This window comes from Sus scrofa, chromosome 7, assembly GCF_000003025.6.
Source record: "Sus scrofa isolate TJ Tabasco breed Duroc chromosome 7, Sscrofa11.1, whole genome shotgun sequence".
Taxonomy (NCBI): domain Eukaryota; kingdom Metazoa; phylum Chordata; class Mammalia; order Artiodactyla; family Suidae; genus Sus; species Sus scrofa.
In genome coordinates this window covers 68,315,360-68,339,888 of record NC_010449.5, presented here as the reverse complement: position 1 = coordinate 68,339,888, position 24,529 = coordinate 68,315,360, and the positions used below count along the sequence as shown (strand labels likewise).

The window sequence follows — 24,529 nt, the reverse complement described above, 5'->3', positions numbered from 1 at the left end:
CCTGTGCCCAATCCCTCACTAACATGCCTCAACCCCTCTACACACATGCCTTCACCCTAGGCCAGACTCCATAAGGTCACCCACCTCCTTCCCCTGACTCACACCGTCCACAAGACAACAAAGTGAATTCACTTTTATCTCTCATTTCCCAGAGAAAGCAAAATGCCAAGTCTAGAATCTAGCCTAAAATACCCTCCTAAATCTCAGAATTAGACCTAACTGCCTCCTCCATTCATCTGTCATACCTAGAGATGTTTCAGGAATCATCAAATAAAACCTGCCCAAAACTAAACAAAGTTTCCCTACCAAAAACCGTACTATTTATTTTCTAACTTACGTCGAGCCAGTCCTCTAGAAAAATAATAAAATTCTTCCAAACTCTTGATCATATATACAAAATTCAATACATGATCTTGATGGGTCTACGTCCTATATCTGCTTACTATCTGTCCCTTCCCTTGAAGTTCAACCCTCATCATTTCTTACCTGGATTACTACAACAGCTTCCTAACTAGACTTTCTTACTAGACTTTCATGTCCTTGCACACGTCCCCTCTGCAAGACTACTTTTACCCCTTCTCCTCCTTTTCACTTGTATTCCTTTTTTAAGGCAACTTTAAAAATTAAATTTAAAAAATGTTAAGACAACTCATGTTAGAAAGCACTTCCTCTAGGAAGCCTGCCTTAGACCTCCATCACCACCCATTCTCAATTATGTCCTCTTGGATGGTTTCAGAGCACTCAGTGAAAAGCATCTGTCAAACTGTATTATATTTTCCCATTTACCTATCTCATCCATGAAAACATGAGTACTTGATAGCAGGGTCTATACCTTATCTATCTCTGTTTCCTACAAGTACCAATTTCAGTACTTGTTACCTATAGATGAACTAAAAAATATTAATATTTAATAGATGAACTAAGAAAATAATCCTGGTCTCAAAGAATTCAGTTTAATAGAGATGAATATAATGCAATTAGGTAAAAATAAATATAAGTGTTATAATAAAAACTTGAAAGAAAGAAGTATGTTCTTTAAAAATTGGGGGGGGGATTAATATGCAAAATACCTAAACAGCTCATACAACATAAGAAAAACCAAACAACCTGATTGAAAAATGGGCAGAGGACCTAAACAGATATTTTTCCAAAGAGAACATTATATGGCCAACAGGCACATGACAGGATGCTTGAAATCATTAATCATCAGAGAAACACAAATCAAAACCACAATGAGATATCGCTGTCAGAATGGCTCTCATCAAAAAGAATGCAAATAACAAATGCTGACAGGGTGTGGAGAAAAGGGAACCCTTGTGCACTGTTGGTGGGACTGTAAATTGGTGCAGCCACTCTGGAAAACGGCAGAGGTTTCTCAAAAAACTAAGAACAGCACTACCATGTAACCCAGCAATTTTCACTCTTAAGTATATATGCAAATAAAACAAAAACACTAATTTGAAAAGATACATGCTCATGCCCCAATGTTCACAGCAGCTACTTACAACTGCTAAATATCTATCAACAGAAAAGTAGATAAAGAACACATGATGTGTGTGTGTACACGGGTACACACACGAATACTACTCAGCCATTAAAAAGAATGAAATTTTGAATCAACTGACAAGGGATTACTCTCCATAATTTATAAACACTTTCTATAGCTCCATACCAAAAAAACAAACAACCCCATCAAAAAATGGGCAGGAGTTCCCGTCGTGGCGCAGTGGTTAACGAATCCGACTAGGAACCATGAGGTTGCGGGTTCGATCCCTGCCCTTGCTCAGTGGGTTAACGATCCGGCGTTGCCGTGAGCTGTGGTGTAGGTTGCAGACGCGGCTCGGATCCTGCGTTGCTGTGCCTCTGGCGTAGGCCGGTGGCTACAGCTCCGATTGGACCCCTAGCCTGGGAACCTCCATATGCCGCAGGTGCGGCCCAAGAAATAGCAACAACAACAACAAAAGACAAAAAAAAAAAAAAAAAAAAAAAAAAAAAAAAGGGCAGAAGATCTAAACAGACACTTCTCCAAAGAAGACATACAGATGGCCAAAAAACACATGAAAAGATGTTCAACATCACTCATCATTAGAGAAATGCAAATCAAAACCACTATGAGGTACCATCTTACACCAGCCAGAATGGCCATCATCCAAAAGTCTACAAACAATAAGTGCTAGAGAGGGTGTGGAGAAAAAGGAACCCTAGTACCCTGTTGATGGGATTGTAAATTGGTGCAACCACTGTGGAAAACAGTATGGAGATTCCTCAGAAAACTCAAAATAGAACTACCATTTGAATCCTGGGCATCTATCCAGAGAAAACCATGACTCGCAAAGACACATGTACTCCGATGTTCATTGCAGCACTATTTGCAATAGCCAAGACATGGAAACAATCTAAATGTCCATCGACAGAGGAGTGGATCAAGAAGATATGGTACATATACACAATGGAATATTACTCAGCCATTAAAAGGAACAAAATACCAGCATTTTTAGCAACATGGATGGACCTAGAAATTATCACACTAAGTGAAGTCAGCCATACAATGAGACACCAACATCAAATGCTTTCACTGACATGTGGAATCTGAAAAAAGGACAGACTGAACTTTGCAGAACAGATGCTGACTCACAGACATTGAAAAACTTACGGTCTCCAGAGGAGACATTTTGGGGGGTGGGGGATGTGCTTGGGTTGTGGGATGGAAATCCTGTGAAAATGGACTGTGATGATCATTATACAACTATAGATGTGATAAATTCATTTGAGTAATAAAAAAAATTTTTTAATTTTAAAAAAGAATGAAATTTTGCCATCTACAATAACAGAATGGACTTGGAGAGTATTGTGCTAAGTGCTTTGTCAGACAAAGGCAAATACTGTATGATATCATGTATATGCAGAATCTAAAAAATAAAATAAACTAGTGAATATAACAAAAAAGAAATAGACTCACTGATACAGAGAACAAACTAGCAGTTACCAGTGGGGAGAAGGAAGGGGAAGGAGCAAGATAGGGATAGGGGATTAGAGGTACAAACTACAATGTATAATATAAATAAGCTACAAGGATATATTGTACAACACAGGGAACATAGCCAGTATCTTATAATAACTATAAACTGAGCATAACCTTTAAAAATTGTGAATCAGGAGTTCCCATGTGGCGCAGCAGAAATGAATCCAACTAGTATCCATGAGGATGTGGGTTCGATCCCTAGCCTCGATGAGTGAGTCAGTGATCTGGCATTGCCAAGAGCTGTGATGTAGGTCGCAGACATGGCTCAGATCCAGTGTTGCTGTGGCTGTGGTGTAGGGTGGCAGCTATAGCTCCAATTCGAGCCCTAGCCTGGGAACTTCCACATGCCACAGGCATGGCCCTAAAAAGCAAAATAAAAATAAAAATTGTGAATCACTATGTTGTACACCTGTTGTACATCAACAATATTTCATTTTTAAAAAAATTCTGAGAGGCAAAGGTCAACTCAGGGGATTTGGGGAAAGGAAGACCTCACAAAAAAAGGAAGTTTGAGTTAAATCAAGGTATTCTCTGCCATCAAGAGTTACTGCAAGGATTTGGAATAAAGTATATAAAATACAGTGCTTAGCATATAAAAGATGCTCAAAAAACCATGTAAGTTTGCCAAGGAAACGCATCTTCTAAGTAAGAACAACAGTATATGCAAAGGATGGAGGCTTGAAGAATTGTATGCCACGGCAGATTTCACTTTCCAATGATATATCCATATTATCTCCCAACCCACGTATTCATATATTCTTTTTCATAATGTGACCTTGATACTCTATCCACTGAGGAGGTCTATGTTCCCCAGGAGGTTTATGACTACAGTGAAAGTGACTGCTTTGTGACTTCTTGTGCTAAGCCAATTCTACTGGATTCTTGCTCTTAGAACACAACCACCAGGCTGTGAGGAAGCCAAAGTAGCCACACTGCAAGGCCAGTAGGGGTTCCAACTAACAAATCCAACTAAAAGTTAGTATTCAAGGGCATGTGAGAGAACAAGTCATCAGATGATTCCAGTGCAGCTTTTGTTATTTACAAGTAGGCTTACACTATAAATACTATCCTATAATTTGCTTATTTCCTTAATATGTTGTGACAGCCTTTCCACATTAACAGAAACAGGTCTAGTTCAATCTTCCTAAAGTCTACATAATATCCAATATAATGAAGAGTCAAAGATTGTTAACCATTTAGATGATTTCCAGGTTTTTACCGTTTGAATTAGTTCTGCAATGAACAATATTAGAAGTATATCTTTGTACATGTGTACCAGTATTTATGAAGGAAAGAGTCTCAGAAGTATTTCTGTGTGTACATTTCTAGTATGACAGATTCAAACTGACTTCTAAAGAGGCTATACCAACGTATAATCATATCGGGAACATTTAAGAGTACCTACCTCTCCTATCCTAGGCCACAAAAAAATGGTACTACCTTTAAATTTTTGTTAAATTTACAAATATTTTTAAACTTTACTCCATAAAATTTGGCTGGCTATGAAAGAATTTTATAAGCTTTAAAAATTAAAGAGAATATTCAAACCTCCACCAAAAAAAACAAAAAATAATCTAAAGTTGTATATGTACACATATACACACAAATACTACAGGATATATAGTCTCTCACTAGAATAGCAAAAGTCGTAAGTCCCAAAGTAAATTCAACATTCATATTTTACTTCTGCATTTCTAATACAGACTTTATTTTATTTCTCTGTGAACATGTACTTAAGGTAAATACAAAAAAAAAAAATCAACTTGGGTATATATTAACATCATTTTAAAACTTCAATTCTGGGGAGTTCTCGTGTGACACAATGGGTTAAGGATCCAGCATGGTCGCTGCTACGGCACAGGTCTGATCCCTGACTTAGGAACTTCCACATGCCACAGCACAGCCAAAAAACCCCTAAAAAACAAAACAAATAAACTCAAAACTTCCAATTTTTCTTAAAAGTTGAAAATAAAAATTCACTAACCTACTCATTCATTCCTTCAAAGAAAAAAAAACTTACAACGTTATCTTCAGATTCTCCTGCAATCAACTCTAAAGTTCAAAACAGTCAAAAACCAAAAGGTCCCCAACCCACAGGAGTTCTATTTTGAGATCAGTTGTGAGAAGGTAATTATATATGGGCATATTTTGCTAGACTTCTAAAAATAATTTATTTATTTATTTACTTTGCTTTTTACGGCTGCACCCACAGCATATAGAGGTTTCTAGGTTAGGGGTCTAATAGAAGCTACAGCTGCCAGCCTATGCCAGAGCCACAGCAATGCCAAATCCAGGCCGCATCTTCGACATACACCACAGCTCACGGCAACGCTGGATCCTTAACCCACTGAGCGAGGCCAGGGATCGAACCCGCAACCTCACAATTCCTAGTCGGATTTGTCTCTGCTGCACTACGATGGGAACTCCTAAAAATAATTAAATATTATTAATTCAAACAGATAAGGAAACTTTGATTTCCTCTTAAATGTAATTTTGAAGTCAGCAGTTCAAAAAAATGTCATTAGGCAAAAATGTATGTACAAAAATGCTGTTATATAATCTATGTATCTAATAATAAGGGTTTAAGTATATGACAAATGCATATGATAGACTGTGCAGGTTGTTTATTTACTAATAACTTAGATACAAACACATAAAGAAAAGGAAAAAATTATATCCATTATGTTGTTTATTGTGTAAAAATATGCAGAGAAGAAACAAGAGCAAAAAGTTAAAATGGCTTATTTCTAGGTGATACAATTATAGATAATTTCCATTTGCTAGACTTTTCTGCCTTTTCCAAATTTTTGAAACAAGCATATTTTTTAATTCCCCAAAATAAATTTAAAATTTGTCAACTGGAATAAGCTAGACAACAACAGTGGATCGGGGAAGGATGTCAAAACTTAATGACCTGTAATGAAAGTGGGTTTCAAGGGCTTTTTTCCTTTCCTCCTTTCTTTTCCAGCTTTAAAGCCTGGATATGCCAAGTCCAAAAACCATGTAGCAGGGAGATACACTGAGAGGACTGAGAAAATGGGCTTCTGTGAGCCAGAAGGTGTAGGGAGAAATTCATGGGTTTTTTCCCCCTCCTGGTCTTGCCCCAAGGCCAGCCCCAGGTTAAAATCCCAGACTAAACTCTCAGAGACACAAGCACTATGCAGTGGAGGTGGCAGGAGCAGCTAAGAACCTGGGAGAACTGGAACTTATAAAAGAAGCCCCTCTAATCAAAACAGCATGAAAGGAATCATGTCATTTTTTTCTCTTTTCTCTCTTCCCACTTTCACACTGAAGGCAGCCCCAGTTTCAGAAAGTACATGACAGCACAATGGGGTTGAATGATGGGTGGGTGGTGGGGAAAGGTTAAGAGGTATGGTTAAAACTTCAAGAGATCCCCAGCTTTCCAGCTAGGACACTAATAAAAAGGGCATCTGGTAGCTGAATGATGTGAGGGAAATCTCGGAGAGAAGAAAGCTAGAAAATAATATCCCCTGACACAATTCCTGAACTCACCTCCAAACTGCATGTATGGAGGACAAAGATAAAGAAGAGCAGCAAAGGCTTTGACAAGCACACTATGAAATAATCCACCACCCAAGTCCCAGACTAAATTCTGAATGACACATGCACAGAATAGACCTAACACCATAGCAAAGGCTTTGAAATCTGACATTGGAATCACCACCCACAGACAGCAAGACTGAACTGGTAGTCTAAATTTAGCCAGGTTGACTGCATGCAAAAGAAAACAAAATTAGCATTCTTCAGGGGATGTTTATAAAACCCAAAGTGTCACAATATAATATTCCAAATGCCTAGAATAAAATCCAAAACAACCTGAAACAAACAAAAAAATCAATACAATCTGATCTATCCAATTCAAGAAAAAAAAGAGTCAAAAGATAGAAGCCTGAGACAACCTGGATGTTAAAATTATCTAAATCAGCTATTATAACTATACTCCATGAACATTCTTGAATGTAAACAATCTTGAAATGACTAGAAACAGAAGTCTTTGGGAATTTCCATTGCAGCTTAGCGGTAACAAACCTGACCACTATCCATGAAGATGTGGAATCGATTCCTGGCCCTGCTCAGTGGGTTAAGGATCAGGCATTGCTGTGAGCTGGTGTTGATGTGGTTGTGGCACAGCTGAAGCTCTGATTCGACCCCTAACATGGGCACTTCCAACACCATGGGAAAATCAACAAACAAAAAGAAAGAAGTCTTCAACAGAAAGATAGAAAGTATGAAAAGGAACCAAATGAAAATTTTAGAAATGAAAAATATAATTTTCGGAGAAAAGAACATTTCACTGAATGGAATCAAAAGAATGAAGATGACAGGAGTTCCCATCGTCATGCAGCAGAAACAAATCCCACTAGGAAGCATGAGGTTGCAGGTTCTATCCCTGGCCTTGCTCCATGGGTTAAGGATCCAGCATTGCCGTGAGCTGTGGTGTACGTCACAGACTCGGCTCAGACACGGCGTTGTTGTGGCTGTGGCGTAGGCTGGCAGCTGTAGCTCCAATAAGACCCCTAGCCTGGGAACCTCCATATGCCATGGGTGTGGTCCTAAAAAGACAAAGACCCAAAAAATAAAAAAAGAATGACGATGACAGATAAAGAGTCACTAAACCTGAAGACAGATCATGAAAATTATCCAATCCGAAAAACACAGAAAAAAAAAAAATTGGGGGAAAAAGGAACAAAATTTTAGGGATCTGAGGAAACATATCAAAAAGTAACATCCATGTTACTGGAATTCCATAAGGATAAAGAAAAATGGTACAAAAAATAGATCTGAAGAAGAAATTTCCCACATTTAGTGAAAGATATACAGATTCAATAAGCGAAGCAAACTTCAAATAAGACAAATTCAAAGCCAGTCATGCAGACAAATCATAGACAAACTGCAAAAAATCAAAGTTTAAAGAAAAAAAAAATCCTGAAAGCAGCAAGAAGAAAAAACAACACAAAGAAACAAAGGTTAGAATGAATACAGATTTCTTATCAGAAACCATAAAGGCCAGAAGACTGTGGAACAACGTCTTTAAAATACTGAAAAGAACTGGTACTCCAGAATTCTATATCCAGCAAAAATCTCTTCACGGCATGAAGGCAGACATTCTCAGATGAAGAAAAACTAAATTCATTACCAACAGACTTCTACTACAAGAAATGCTAAAGGAAATTCTTAAAGATGAAAGAAAATGATACCAGAGAAAAAAATGGAACTTCAGGAATGAAAGAAGAACAACAGAAATGATAAATATCTGGTAAATAGGACTTCCTGTTGTGGCTCAGTGGTTAACAAACCCAACTGGGATCCATGAGGATGCAGGTTTGATCCCTGACCTCGCTCAGTGGGTTAAGGACCTGGTGTTGCTGTGAGCTGTGGTGTAGGTCACAGACACGGCTCAGGTCTGGCATTGCTGTGGCTGTGGTGCAGGCTGGCAGCTGTAGCTCTGATTTGACCCCTAGCCTGGGAGCCTCCATATGCCACGGGTGAGGTCCTAAAAAGACCAAAGACAAAAAAAAAAAAAAAAAAAAAAAATCTGGACAAATAGATTATTTTTCTCCTATTAAACTGTTGAAAACAAAAATTAAAATACTATCTTGAGATTTTCAACATATGCAGACTAACTACATATGACAACTATAACATAAAGGGAAAAGAGGTTAAAGAGATCTACATGGTTGTAAGGCTTCTTATCTCTAAATTAATCCCTAGAGCAACCACTGAAATAAAAGAGACAGAGCCCCAAAAAAGAATAGGTAAATTAAAATGAAATGCTACAAAAATATTCAAGTAATTCAAAAGTTAAGAAAGAGAAAACAAAGAAATGGAGCAAAAAACCCCACAAATAATAAAAATGTTACACACATAATGTAAATACACCAAAAATTACATTAAATATAAATGGTCTAAACTCATCAAGTAAAAACAGATTGTCAGGTTGAATTAAAAAGCACAGGCCAACCATACACTATACACTGTCTACAAGAAACCCACACTATATATAATGATATATACTTGTTAAAATAAAACAATGTTAAACAGATACACCAAACAAACACTATCAAAAGAAAAGCTTGGTTGGCTACATTTATGACAAAGTAAGTATATTTTAACAGGAAAAACTACCAGAGATAAAGAGGAACATTACATAATGACTGAAGGGTCGATTCATCAAGAAAACTTAATCTTGGAGTTCCCTGGTGGCCTAATGGTTAAGGATCTGATGCTGTCACTGTTGTGGCTTTGGGTCACTGCTATGGCACAGGTTCAATCCCTGGCCCAGGACTTCTGCAGGCCGCAAGTGTGGCCCAAAAAAAAAAAAAAAAAAAAAGAAAGAAATACTAAAACAACACAATGTCCATGAATTTTAATATATATTAAATAGACCAACTCCTTGAAAGATATACTACTACAATTCACTTAAGAGTAACCTGAGCAGTTCTCTATTGCAGAAACTGAATTAGTAGTAAAAATTGTCAAATATATCGATTTATCATTTCACAGATTGTGCTTTCGATGTTTATTTACAAATATATGCTTAACCTAGAGTCACAAAGAATTTCTCCTATGTTTTCTTCTATAGGTTTAATAGCTTTTGGTTTTATGTTTAGGTCTATGACTCCTTTTGAATATGTTTTTGTATATGGTGTGGGGAATGGATAAAGGTATTTTTATTTTTTGCATATGGACAGCCAATTGTTCCAGGAGCATGAAAAAAAATCCTTTTCCCACTGACTGTCGTTGAATCTTTGCTGAAATAAATTGTCCAGGTATGTGTGAATCAGTCTCTGTTCCATTTCATTGACTCATTTACCTTTATACTAATACTATACTGTTTGACTACCATAGCTGTATAAGAACTGAAATACATTATTATTAGTCCTCCAACCTTATACTTTATGTTTTGGCTAACCTAGATACTTTACACTTCCATATAAATTTTAAAATCAGTTTGTCAATTTCTCTATCTTGTCAGATTTAAAGAATTTCTGAAGAAATAAAAACTCAAACTTACACAGAAATCTGCATGCTAATGATTATAGCAATTTTGGTCATAATTATCAAAATTAGAAAAACCCAAATGTCTTTCAAGAGGTGAATCAATAAATCATCTATAGTATATCCATAAAATGAAATACTACTTAGCAATTAAAAGGACAATACCATTATACACATATTAACCTAGATGACTCTCAAAGGTAATATGCTCCAAGAAGCTAGACTCAAAAGCTTACCCATTATTTGAAATCAACCATACGTCAATAAAACTTTAAAAAAATGGGGGAAAAAATAAAGTATAATGATTCTATTTACATAACATTCTAGAAAAGGCAAGACTATAGCAACAGATAAAAGACCACTGGCTGCCAGGCACTGGGGTTGGGAGAGGGTTTAACTTCAAAGAAAAAACTTATAAGTAATTTTGGGGGATGAGGGAACTATTCTGAATTTCAAGTATGGTGGTGGTTACACAACTCCATGCATTTACCAAAATCCATATGTAATTTAAATAAATTTAAGAGAAAATAAATAGCATACATTTAACAAACACAGTCGTCCCTGAATAGTGCTAAAAGAATACATCTACAAAAGTTTAGATGCATTGCAATTAAAGAGCTATTAAAAATTTTAAACTTGCAAAATATTTACCTCTTACTTTACAGTTAGAAATTATTTTTATATATTAAACCCAGTACTCTACTATAATACCAATTTACAGAGTCAGTCTATACAGAACTACTGTGAGACCAGTCAACCACACAAATGATATTAAGAAGAATCTTCAAGAGTTCCCTGATGGCCTAGGGGTTAGGAACTAGGCATGGTCACTGCTATGACTCAGGTTACTGTGATGGCTTGGGTCAGACAGCTGGCCCAGGAACTTCCACATGCCCCAGTCAAAAAAAAAAAGGATCTTCGGATGAATCCAATTTAAGCAACAGTTTCCAAAACGCTACCTGCAATGACAAAAGAATCCTTCCCTAATGGAAGTAGAGATTAAGTAACTTAAAACAAGAACAAGTTTCATAAGTTTACAAGAATTTCCCTTGGGAACTGGAATAGTCTCTATACTATTACTACCATATGCTTTTTTCAGATTATATCATTTGGACTTGGTCCAAGATTTCAGAGGGTTTACAATATAAAGAAGTTTAATTTTTTAACTAAAGCAAGTTATCAGTAGTGGTGGTATTACTGAGTATAGATCTAAATTGAGCACATTTTATTAAAAAAAACTAAAAAATTTAAATGTAAAAGATTAATTTGAAATTCTGAAGATAAATAAAATTCTTTGATCCATTTTATCTTTTATTCCATTTGTGCCTGCTTCCAGACTTAGCAGTTTATATTGCTTAACTAAAAATAACTTCTAGAAAAATAAAAATAACTCCTGGCATAACAGCTTTTTAAAAAACTACAGTCTTCATCCTCAAAAAAAAAGGAGTAAGTCAAATTCTAATATGTAGACTTGCTTTCCTCCCATTTGAAATACACAAACTTGGGAGTTCTCTTGTGGCTCAGAGGGTTAAGGATCTGGTATTGTCACTGCAGCAGGTGGAGTTGCTGCTGTGGTACAGGTTTGATCCCTGGCCAGGAACTTTCACATGCTAGGGGCTTGGCTTAAATAAATAAATAAATAAATAAAATACACACACAAACTTGACTGTAATTCATTCAACAAATAGCTACTGAATACCTTCATGCTAGGTGTTGAAGGCAGGAGAGAAAGATGAGCAAAACAGTACTAGGCTCTGAGGAATTCAAAGATTTAATGACATGGTCAGCAAGCACACAAAGCATAAACTAAAAGATGATTCACATCAAGCACATTAAAGTCTAAAAAGCACTGCTCTCTTGGAGTTCCCTTGGGGCACAGCTGGTTAAGGATATAGCATTGTCACTGCAGCAGCTCGCATGGGTTTGATCCCTGGCCCAGGAACTTCAACATGCCACAGGCACAGCCAAAATAAAAAATAAAAAGCACTGCTCTTGACAATAGCCAATTCTCTTTCAATTTCTCAGAATCCTTACACTAAGGATTATCCATTATCTCTCCTAAATCTTTGACCTTTAAAATAAAAAGCCCCACACTCTCATTCCAATCTAACTTCTCAAAAAAGCTTTCCACACTCCATCTCCAATTCTTCATGTTACTCTTCAACCCATTCAAATCTGCCCATCAAACAACTCTACCCAGCTCTCACTATGATCAATGTCCTTGAGAACACTGCTAAATCTGAAGGACACATTTTAGTCTTCACCCTTCTTGACCTCTCACCAGTATTCAACACAAATGTCCTTTCTCTTCTTGAATCTTTCTTCCCTGTATTGACATGTGCACTGTGATGCAAAAGCATTGATGGATAAAACTGCTGGTGCTTTAGCATGAATCAAGGAATCACCAGTAATCATATTCTTCCCTGCCAAGCTCTAGCATGGGGGTGGGGGGAACCAGTTTCACTACAAAATAACCTTGATGAGGCAAAAAAAAAATTTATTTTACAAAATCTCAACTTTTGAATACATATCTTTCTAATGCTCTACTTAAGGAAATGGGAAGTAAGCGTAAAGCACTTCTGCATACTTAAGAATGATAGTTGTATCAAGGAAAAGTACTTGTATAACTGCTGAAGAGCTGAACTAGCTACTTTTTTCATGCAACATCATTTTTACTTGAAAGAACTTCAGACAAATTGTGGCTACTCACACTTGGATATCTAGCAAACATTTTCTCAAAAATTAACCAAGTTAAGCCTTCTACTTCAAGGAAAACAACTTGCAGTATTTGTTGCCAATGATAACATTCAAGCTTTTAAGCAAAAATTTCTTTTTTTTTCTTCTCATTCTTTTTAGGACCACACCTGCAGCATATGGAGGTTCCCAGGCTAGGGGTCATCTGAGCTGAAGCCACTGGCCACAGCAACAGCAACACCAGATTCAAGACGCATCTTCAACCTACACCACAGTTCACAGCAACACCAGATCCTTAACCCACTGAGCAAGGCCACGGAGTGAACCTGTGTCCTCATGGATACTAGTCGGATTAGTTTCCGCTGAGTCACGATGGGAACTCCCTTAAGGAAAAATTTCAACTTAAGAAAACTTGTTTCTGCCACCATGAGCTTGACAACATCCCAATATTTAAAGACTTTTCTGATGTGATCAGTAGTCATATTAACAAATGTGAGTTTGTGATATTGTAGAATGACATATGTTAAGAGTAGGAATATCAGTAAAACTCAGTAGAACACTATATTTCACATGACCAGTGTATGATTTTTCAAAGTTAAATGTGAGTTTAAAAAAAAAAAAAAACCCAAAGTCTCTCAAAGTACCAGAGAGACCAATAAATTTTAGTGTAGTAAGAATACAAGTTCACCAATATGATTTCAGAATTCACATTATAACTACTCCTTGCCCAGTTTGGATTTGATATAAAAGTATACCCATAATTACATAAAAAAAAATCATTACAACATCCCTTTCCCTCCCCGGTTGAACTGCATCTATAGAGGATAATTTTTTTCCACACATTTCAATCAAAACAACATAACACAGTAAATGCAAAGCAGAAAAGAGAATCCAAGCAAATCCAAACTCATGAACTCAGCCTTGCAAAACACGATCCTCCCAATATTCTCTCTTACTGAATGGCATCATCATCCACTGTAACACTGTAACCCGAGTCATCCATGGTATCTCCTTTCTCACTCTCATATCCAACCACTCACGTTTTATTTTACCTCCTAAATTTAAGTCTACAAGCATTCAATCTTTCTGTCCTCACCACCCATCTATTCTCCATAGAGCAGGTAAAGTAATATTTTTAAAGCATACACAAGACTCTCTAATCTTTAAGACAAGTTTAATCACATCACTCACTCTTTTACAGCATTTCAAGGCCTTCCCATTGCTTTGAAGATAAAACCAAAAGCATACACAAGACTCTCTAATCTTACCACTACCTTAACATAGCTCTCCAGCAACCTTCCTTGCCCTAAGCATGCTACCTTTCTCCAAGTTCCTCAGTCATGTCATGCTCACCCCACTTCTTCACAATTCTTCACAACTCCTCACAGGCTGCATTCCCTTTGAACAACCTTCTATCCCAACTCCTCATACTTCATCCCATGAACTCTTACTTATCCTTCATATCTGTAGGAAAAAACCACTTCCTCAAAGGAAGCCACCCCTACCCCCAGGTCATGTCCCTGCTACATGCTGTCACAACACTTTAAACTTTTCCTTCATGGCACTTACCATAGTTTGTAACCACAATTTTATTCCTATAATCTTTTTTTTTTTTTTTTTTTTTGCTTTTTAGGGCTGTTCCACGGCATATGGCGGTTCCCAGGCTAGGGGTCAAATCGGAGCTACAGCTGCCGACCTATACCACAGCTCACGGCAACGCCGGATCCTTAACCCACTTAGCAAGGCCAGGGATCGAACCTGCAACCTCATGGTTCCTAGTTGGATATGGTTCTGCTGCACCACGACGGGAATTCCTATTTCTATAATCATTTAATATCTGTCTTCTCTATTATACTACTAAGCACCACAAAAGCAGAGACTGTATCTGTTTTTGGTCATCATCCTATCTTAACAACTAACAATAAAAAGGAGGAAGACAATTTAAAAGGTTAAAAGCCTTATCACTGTTGTACAAATTTATCTTTTTCTGTAAATATACAATAAGAGGTTTTTACTACTGTGTTCAACAATACTGGAATCCAGACTTGATGAAGGCATTCTCACTTGCAATAGCTCTCTAAGAAAATTATTAATGGTGCCTGCCTCTAGAGAGGAGAACTGGTTAGCCAGGAGGTAGGAGGGGAGAGACTTACATTTTGCTGTATATCCTTTTGTGTCCTCAGAATTAAGTAAAATGATTATTTTTTAAATAAGAGCCTTCTGGTACCTAAAAGTACTACCTCTAAGATTCCATTTTCTAATCTTCTGGAAAGATCTTGGATTCTTCCTAATCTAACTTTCAAATTGTATTACTCGAAGACTTAGTAGCAGGATCTACAACTCCCCAGGATTTATCTACTTATAAGAATATGTACAGAGGCGTTTCTGTCTTGGTGCAGTGGTTAACGAATCCGACTAGGAACCATGAGGTTGTGGGTTCAATCCTGGCCTTGCTCAGTGGATTAAGGATCTGGCATTGCCATGAGCTGTGGTGTAGGTCACAGATGCGGCTCAGATACTGCGTTGCTGTGGCTCTGGTGTAGGCTGGTGGCTACATCTCCGATTAGACCCCTAGCCTGGGAACCTCCATATGCCCCGGGAGCGGCCCTAGAAAAGGCAAAAAAAAAAAAAATAATAATAATATGTACAGGAATTCTGTGATTATCTACATAAGGAAAGAATCTGAAAATGAATGGATATGTGTTCATGTATAATTGAATCACTTTGTTGTATAGCAGAAATTATCGCAACACTGTAAATCAACTATACATCGATTAAGCTTTAAAAAATGAAAAAAAAGTTAAGAAAAACAAAAAAGAATACAGGCGTTTCCACCGTGGCACAGTGGGTCAAGAATCCAACTGCAGAAGCTTGGGTTGGAAGTGTGGTTTGATCTCTGGCCTGGTGCAGTGGATTAAAGGATCCTGCGTTGCCGCAGCTACTGCTCAGATTCACTCCCTGGCCTGGGAACTTCCATATGCTGTGGGTGTAGCCATAAAAAAGAAAAAAAAAAAAAAAAAATACGTACAACGATCATCTATTTTGATGTGAATGTAAAAATACTCATTTATAATTTATTAAATTTAACTCATATTAAATGTATAACTCATATTAAAAGTTCAACTCAACAACATATCACAGATGAAAGCAAAACTAACCTTCAACTTAAATTTTACTTTCTAGAGCATTACTTTAAGTTCAGGCATTAATAAGAAGTATCAGAACTTCACAGAAAGTGTGTATTTCTTCACCTCGAAAAGCCTGTCAGAACTGGCACAAAAAATAAAGAGCTATGTGAAGTATTAAGTTAAATGAAAAGGCATCTCACATGTATTATCATCACATTTAATCTTAACAAAAACCTAAACTCAAGTCTATCCCATTCCAAAGGCCATTTTTTGTACCACACCATCTGCTTTTCCTAAATAAACACACATATAACTACTAATTCAAGCTAATCAGGCAAAAACCTATCTGAACACATAGGCAGACTTTGCATTATCTGACATAAACAAGGACTATTTGCTAGTATCTTATGAAATTGAATTAAATAAGAGATTTTCACTAATATTTAAAATATGCACATGTCCATCTTACTTGTTCACCTTTTCAAAGAATTTTTAAAAGCTCTCCCAATCCATCAGTTTAATGAAATGAAGTCCCAAAATAAAATTCAAAATTAGACATTTAATAATTCCATTGGTGGGTAGCCCACTTGACTCAACACACTTTTCACATACTTTCTTCCCTTTAATCCTCACAAGGAGCCCGCGAGAAATGACACTACTGTCATTTTACAAAGGAAGAAAGTAAAGCTCTCAAAGGCTAAACTTCATGTACCAAACCAAGAATCTGAACCCAGGTCTCTGACGACACACAGCCTATTCTTTACATCTCACCACACCGCATCTCCTGTTTAAAGGAACCAAAGACAGTTTTCCTTGTGACAATAAAAATCTGGCTATAGAATGAAGAAAGCAAACTAAAGTTTAAAAAGACTGTCACAAATTTAACCAAATGCCGTTTTGTTTTTGTTTGTTTGTTTGTTTTTGGCTATACCTGCAGCATGTAGAAGTTCCCAGGCCAGGGATCAAACCCAAGCCACATCAGTCACCCAAGCTACAGCAGTGACAACAGTTGATCCTTAATCCACTAGACCACCAGGGAACTCTCAAATGTCTTTTTTTTTTTTTTTTGCTTTTCAGGGCCGCATCCACAGCATATGGAAGTTCCCAGGCTAGGGGTCACTTCAGAGTTGTAGCTGCCCGCCTATGCCACAGCTTGTGGACATGCCAGATCCTTAAGCCATGGACCAGGGCCAGGGATCAAACCTATGTCCTCATGGATACTAGTTGGATTTGCAACCTGCTGAGCCACAACAGGAACTCCACAAATGTCTATTTTTGATAGACAACTTAATGGTATGTTAAATGAAATAGGGCTAACCAGTCCAACTTGAAAATCTCTTGTATCTATACTTAGTAAATAAAAAATATAAATTGCATCTTGACTTTAATTTCAGCTACATTATACCAAATATTAATAAAGCCTAGAAGGGAAAATGAAAAGAGTAACAATTATGTGAGGATGGTAGGATTTTACATAATTGAGTTTTACATTTTATTTTTATTATTATTATTATTTTGTCTTTTTAGGGCCGTGCCTGCGGCACATGGAAGTTCCCAGGCTAGAAGTCGAATCAGAGCTGCAAATGCTGGCCTAGACCACAGCCATAGCTCAGGATCCAAGCCATGTCTAGGACCTGCACCACAGCTCATGGCAATGCTGGATTCTTAACCCACCGAGTGAGGCCAGGGATCGAACAATGTCCTAATGGATATTAGTTGGGTTCATTATTGCTGAGCCACAATGGGAACTCCATTTCAAAATTTTCCTTAAGAAAATTTTTTTTTTTTACAGTCCCACCTGCAGCATATGGAAGTTCTGAGGCTAGAGGTCCAAAGGGAGCTATAGCTGCAGCCTACACCAGAGCCACTGCAACACCAAATACAAGCAGCATTTGTGATCTACACTGCAGCCTGCAGCAATGCTGGATCTTTAGCCCACTGTTCAAGACCAGGGACTGAACCCACATCCTCACAGAGACAACATCAGGTCATTAACCCACTGAGCCACAGTGGGAACTCCTCCTATAAAATTGTTTTAATAAGACTTTGTAAAAATGTCATTACAAATACCTCTACCAAATGCTAGTATTTAATAAAAGATATCATAGTTGATTTGACTGGTATGCATGACTTAATTTTTAAAATACCAAAAGCAATTCTCAGGTTAATGAAAACCTTCTAATGAAATCTATGAATACCCAAAAATCTATTTCACTTTTCTACGAACACTGCCAAAATAAGTATTAACAGACAAGCTAAATTAGGTTCTGAAAGTCTTTCAATAACAATAACTAGCTGAAATAAATGGATCACTAACAAACTGTAATTTGGAAACTTTGTTCATAAGGATTTTTACTGTAATAATACCATTTCAATGGGATTTACAACTAAGAATTATTAATAATTCTTTTTTTTTTTTTTTTTGTCTTTTTGCTATTTCTTGGGCCGCTCCCGCGGCATATGGAGGTTCCCAGGCTAGGGGTCCAATCGGAGCTGTAGTCTCCGGCCTACGCCAGAGCCACAGCAACGCGGGATCCGAGTTGCGTCTGCAACCTACACCACAGCTCACGGCAACGCCGGATCGTTAACCCACTGAGCAAGTGCAGGGACCGAACCCGCAACCTCATGGTTCCTAGTCGGATTCGTTAACCACTGCGCCACGACGGAACTCCTAATAATTCATTTATTACTTCACCTTAATTACTCAATCAAAAATGAAGATGGTTAAAAATACTTTTGTCAATTTAGTTATAGTCTTTATTCCCAACTCAAAGAAATTAAGATTATACCAAATTTTATGTCAACATCTGGAATATTTCCTAACAATTACTTCAAAATGGCATCAAAACAAATACAGAGGCATCTGAGTTTTCACTTATCACTGGAATTCAAAATTGTAAATATAAATATAAAATAAACAGCAAAAACCAGTGTGTTTGGCATTCAAAACAGTTAATCTAATTAGGCAAGCATATAAGTGGAAACATATGGCATTAATGACCAATCTAGTTCCTTTACATTTTTGCAAATTCTACATAACCTCTGAATGAAACTGTTTAAACTCTACAAACCTCAAAGTTTGCTTCTACTATTCCAAAAAGTATGTTATATGGGTAAGGTCTAATTTATACCTGCTCCAAACTGAAATTTACAAACCAATCATTTGCTTTAACAAAGGCAGTGTCATGAATTAATACCAAGGGCAACTGGAAACATATATTCATTATAGTTTGTATTCTTTTGTTAATTTCAGGCCAATTTTTTTCATACAGAAATAACCAACCTTAAAGAAGTATTTGTATTTCCCAGTTCATAAAATATTCTGAAAATGGATCAATCACACACAAGGTTAAAATTAGTATTCCCTACTAATTCCTATTCATTCAACAAACATGTATTTGTGTCGTAACTATCATTACTGGAGTTAGTTCACCTACCAATTTTTATTTCTCAGAAAAATACAAATGCAAAACTGCAGAAACTTTTTAAAAGTTTTAAAACTCACTGAAGAAAATTCTACAGAAGCTAAAATCAGGAAATGGCTGAAAACATGTCATGTAGATGTCACTACAGCAACTCCAAAGGAAGATGATGAAGGGATGTACTTACGTTTCAAAACAACGATCCACGTTGTCAGACATCAAAAGCAGCATGCATAGCTGTTCAAGGGCTATTAGTTGCATGTCCCTTTCATCTCCCTGTCCCATCTGCAGCCATTCCAGCAATGTATCTGGATCCACATCTGCCATGGTTTTTTTTTTTTTAAAGGCTCTTTGCTTAAATTAAAAAAGTAAAAGCAAAAATTCCTCTAAATGTCCAGAAATGATCAGGGTGGGTTTAAATTTTTTTTTTCTTTTACACGGGCCAGAGCCAAATTTTCGTGGTGTCCTCCTGGAATTAGAAAAGACTCATAAGTGTGTGTGGATAGAGAGCTTAATGCAGTTTTTCAACTTTCCTTATTCCTCGGTTTAACTTCATATATCACACTAAATAAAAACCAGTTTTGAACAAGAATATAAGCTGATTAGGTTGCTGCTTAACTGGAAACCTGAGCCGTCTTTGTCAAAGACAGTTAAACAAGCTTCCTATCCCAGTACTGCTATCACTAATGTCTGTGCCAAAAGGCAAACAACACCTTACTATGAGTTCTTTTTTTTCAGCAAACGTCTTTCCCCTCCTCGACCCAAAACTGATCTTCGGATAAGGATGAGAATCAGTATTTTAAGGAGACTAAGAATTTTGATCTAATCCCTCTCCAAATTAAGTTTCTATTTTAAAATTACCTCCAATTTCATAAATTCTGCCGACTTCTCGATTTACTTACTGCTATTCTTACCATATCTAAATACAAATGATAGACACAAGATCTATCTAGGAATAAAAACTTGATTAGGAATTTTGGCTGTTTTGGCAACTGTTTTTAAAAGTTTTAAAAGAAATGCTAAAAGTAAGTACAATGGACTAACACATTACGGATCAGAATATAGGCTAATCTATGGTCCTCTTTCCCTGTCCCCATAGAGTGGGCAGTTGGTTAAAAACAACAACAGCGAAGGAAAAGCAACCACAACAGGCAAGTCATTACAAAAGCTCGTAAGTGCCGTGAAGGAGAGACGGCTTTGGGTCCCCTGCAACCCAGGTGCAGGTGTATAAACCCAGCGGCAGGTTCCAGTGGGCACCCAACGGCGGCCGTCAGCAGGGGTGACCCAACACCCTAGGCCCACTCGACCCCGCGCCGAGAGGCGCAGGCACCGCGCTCCGGTTTCCTGGCACCAAACCCGGCTAAGTTAGCTACCTGTGTCGAAAAGGAGGGGGAAGTTTTGGAGGAGGAGCAGCAAGCCTCTCTACCCTAGAGGAGGCCACCGAGGCGGGCTCGGAGATGGGTCTCCCGGGAGCGGCGCCCGGAACTCCGAGGCCCGGGGAGATGTCCCTGGCCCCGCCGGGCGGCGAAACCTTCTCAAGGACAAGGGGAGGGGGGGGGCTGCCGTAGGTTCCGGCTTGGACAAGCCGGGTCCCGCCCCGGGCAGAGCCAAGGCTGGGAAACAAAGGGGCTAAGAGGGTAAGTCAACAGCAGTGCCGCCGACCTTACCAGGGGCCGGGGTCTCGCTCCCAGCCCGCCGCCGGGCATCCCTCATCCCGGCACCAGGGCCGTTCCGACCGCCCAGGGAGTCCCCGCCTCCCCTTCCCTCAAGCTCTTACCCGGGCCTGTCCTCCCAAACCACTCCGGTCCAGCTCCAAGCAGGCCGCGGGCAGAGCCAGGCCCGGCCGCGGCCCTAGAGTTCCCAGGAAGCCGCAGGCCGCGCAGGTCGAGCCGGGCAAGCGGCACAGGAAAAGCCGCTCCTCGTCCCTCCCCTTCCTCCGCGGGGACCTGGTGACGGGGAAGCGAGAGGTTCCCCAGACCAGCGGCAGCCAGCGCACGTCCCGTCCCCGGCACGCGGCTCCTCCGGCCTTACAGCTCAGAGGCCCGCGCGGTGCTGCCGGCGGCGGCGGCGGGGGAGGCCGCGTCCATCGCGATCCGGGAGGGGGAAGGGAGGAGGGTCGGGGGAGAGCCGGGCGGGGAAGCTGCGGAGGGCAGCCGTGCGGCGCGGAGGCGGAGCAAATGGGCTCTACTGACTGCGACCTCGCCGGCCGCCACGTGGGGCGCTGCAGGTGCCGGTCGGCCAGTGGCGCAAGGGGCGCCAGCCCTGGGTGCCAGGCGGCGGGACGCGTCGCCGCCTCTCTCTGGTCTCTCTCGCACTCCGGGCCTCGGTCTCCCTCGGCCTTGTCAGCTGTCGCTTTACTATCGTACGCCCTGCACCTTCACTATGCTATCAATCGGAGCGCGCTCCCACCACCCCGCACGCGCGGCTGCACGTACGCTCAGCGTGTTTTGCACGGTGTGTACACACTTGGCGCGCTCCTGCTGACGGCACTCAGGCTGCACGTCAAACCTGCGGCCCAGGCTGTCTTTGCCTGGCGTCCTACCAGGGCGACCGTACCCGGCCAAGAACTGGTCACCCCTCCTCGAGCACCGAAAAGTGTCGCGGGAGGAGAAGCGCCTCCCTTCGGTCCTAGGAGGCAAACCGCCCGCAGTTCGTTGGAAAGAAAATCTTTCACAACTCCGGGGAAGTAAATATTGTCGAGTGTTCTCTCCATTGTACGGATGAGAGAACTGAGGCTCCCAAAAGCGTGAATTCAGGCCCAATGGCGTCCCCAGTAAGCAGCAGCACTGCGAGTGTGCTTTTGATTTTTTCCTGTGGGTTTTGGTCGCAAGAATGTCTGTAATTATTCCCTTCGGACGTTCTGTTTCACAGGCGTTGAAAACAAAATATATTTGCTTATGGTACGTACATGGAGATATTTAGGATATAATTAATTGGAAATGTGACTATAGCTTCCTTTTTTTAAAATCAAGAAATTAATGCCTTGGTTTGTGAGATAGGTAAACCCATGCCCAGACACCCACTGTACTCTCACTTTTTCATCTTTTAAACAAACATGAATATTATATGATAGTATTTGAGAAGCGTTCTTTTAAGCAGTTAGATTGGGTTCACCATATGCTTGAAGAACTAGTATTTTGGAAATTACAGATTTGCACTGAAGATATCTATAAGTACTTGTCCGACTGTGGCAGGTAAGTGTCCCTAGGTCTCCTGTTAACAGATGAAACTCAGAGAAAAGAGTAGAACATTCCAACTATCTTGTCAGAACTACAACACATGAGAATAATTATTTGTGAGCTATGAATGTGACTTAAGAGCTGCAGGAAAATCTTTAAGGAGGAGGTGGGTTCCTCTTGGACCTTGAAGAGTGGGTAGAATGTGAACACCACAAGGGAGGAGAAAGAATACAAGCAAACCCTATGTTCTGAGACACAGGAAGGAGGACCAGCACCTCAAGCAAAAAACCAGCATTAAGCAATGATAGAGAAGATAAGAGCTAAAGTGAGAAGGGTCTTATGTGGGATCCAGAATTTAGGGTGAGGTAACATGTTCTGGACTAGAACATTGACTGAAAAAGTTCTGGGCCTTAGATGTATAGGGCCAGAGTGTCCAGAATGGCTAAAAACCTAGACAAGGAGACTAACTGGGAGATTGCTAAAGTCCCCCAGTAGTGGAGGGAGGGAGGAAGAGCCCAAAGGGCCTAGTTTTTGGCGTTAAGAATGAAGAAGAGGAGTTCCCGTCGTGGCGCATTGGTTAACGAATCCGACTAGGAACCATGAGGTTGCGGGTTCGGTCCCTGCCCTTGCTCAGTGGGTTAAGGATCCGGCGTTGCCGTGAGCTGTGGTGTAGGTCGCAGACGCGGCTCGGATCCCGCGTTGCTGTGGCTCTGGCGTAGGCCGGAGACTACAGCTCCGATTGGACCCCTAGCCTGGGAACCTCCATATGCCGCGGGAGCGGCCCAAGAAATAGCAACAACAACAACAACAAAAAAAAAGACAAAAAAAAAAAAAAAAAAAAAAAAAAAAAAAAAAAAAAGAAGAATGAAGAAGAAATATATCTTTAAAATATTTTTTAAAGATATATCAGAATGTAAATGAATAACCTCAATTATTTTTATTGAAATATAGCTGATTTATAGTATGTTAGTTTCAGGTGTACAACATAATGATTTGGTTTTATATATATGTATTTTTTTTCAGATTCTTTTTCCTTATAGGTTATTACAGAATATTGAAGTGTTAGAAGAGTGGAAGGAGATTATGTATGCAAAGAACCTAGGCCAGTAGTTTTCAACCTTAGCTGCACATTAGAGTCACTTGGAGAACCTTTTTTTTTTTTTTTTTAATAGACTTTTTTTTTAAGAGTAGTTTAGGCTCACAGCAAAGTTAAGGCGAAAGTACAGAGAATACCCATATATCTCCTGTGCATGTACAAGCACAACTGTTAAAATCCCCTACCTGAGTAGTACATCTGTTACAATTAATGAGCCTTTGTTGACACATTATTGTCATTCAAAGTCATAGTTGACCTTAGAGTTCACTCTTAGAAATATACATTCTATGGATTTTGGCAAATGTATCATGAGACATACCTACTATCATAGTACCATACAGAATAGTTTCACTGCTCTAAAAATCACTTGTGCTCTACCTATTTATCCTTTCCTCTCCCTTAACCCTTGACAACCACTGATCTTTATATTGTGTCTATTGTCTTAACATTATTCAGAATGTTATAGATGAAACCATACAGTATGTAGTCTTTTCATGTTTCTTTCACTTAGTAATATGCATTTAAGTTTCTTTTGTGTCTTTTCATGACTTAATAGCTCATTTCTTTTTAGGGCTAAATAATAGTCTATCATCTAGATGTACCCCAGTTTATCCATCCACCTACTGAAGGACTTCTTGAATGTTGCCAAGTTTTCGCAATGAAAATAAAGCTACTATAAACATCCACGTGCAAGGTTTTACATGGACCTAAGTTTTCAACTCATTTGGGTAAATACCAAGGAGCAAAATTTCTGGATTTCATGGTAAGAATATGTTTGGGTTTTTTTTTCTTCTTTCAGTTTTATTGAGATGTAATTAATATACAGCACTGTGTAAGGTTAAGGTGTACGACGTAATTATTTGACTTACATATGTCATGAAATGATTTCCACAGTAGGTTTAGTGAACATCCAACATTTCATGTAGATACCACATTAAAGAAAAAAATTAACAAGTTATTTTTCCCTT

General features: G+C 39.0%; 2 protein-coding genes across 10 annotated transcripts in view; one reads left to right on the top strand and one right to left on the bottom strand.

Moving 5' to 3' along the window:
• HECTD1 (HECT domain E3 ubiquitin protein ligase 1) overlaps positions 1–21,722 on the bottom strand; it is a 104,237-nt gene extending 82,515 nt beyond the window's left edge. For all 9 annotated transcript variants that reach the window (XM_013978136.2, XM_021099880.1, XM_021099877.1 and 6 more), the window contains exons 1-2: positions 21,064–21,722; positions 19,474–19,755 (exon numbers count right to left, since the gene is read on the bottom strand). In XM_013978136.2, the coding sequence (XP_013833590.2) occupies positions 19,474–19,613 (140 nt within the window). In that variant the 5' untranslated portion in view covers positions 19,614–19,755; positions 21,064–21,722. The remainder of the gene's footprint in view (positions 1–19,473; positions 19,756–21,063) is intronic.
• Positions 20,744–24,325, top strand: LOC110261745 (translation initiation factor IF-2-like). Its single transcript, XM_021100055.1, has 3 exons — positions 20,744–20,797; positions 20,855–22,186; positions 24,133–24,325. Exons 1-2 carry the CDS (start codon positions 20,744–20,746, stop codon positions 21,974–21,976), a joined length of 1,176 nt encoding a protein of 391 aa, XP_020955714.1. The 3' UTR covers positions 21,977–22,186; positions 24,133–24,325.

Coding starts and splice junctions, on each gene's coding strand:
- LOC110261745 (XM_021100055.1), top strand. CDS start 20,744: ATGGGTCTCCCGGGAGCGGCGCCCGGAACTCCGAGGCCCGGGGAGATG. Junction 20,798..20,854: donor GGCCCGGGGAGATGTCCCTG/GCCCCGCCGGGC, acceptor GGGCTGCCGTAG/GTTCCGGCTTGGACAAGCCG.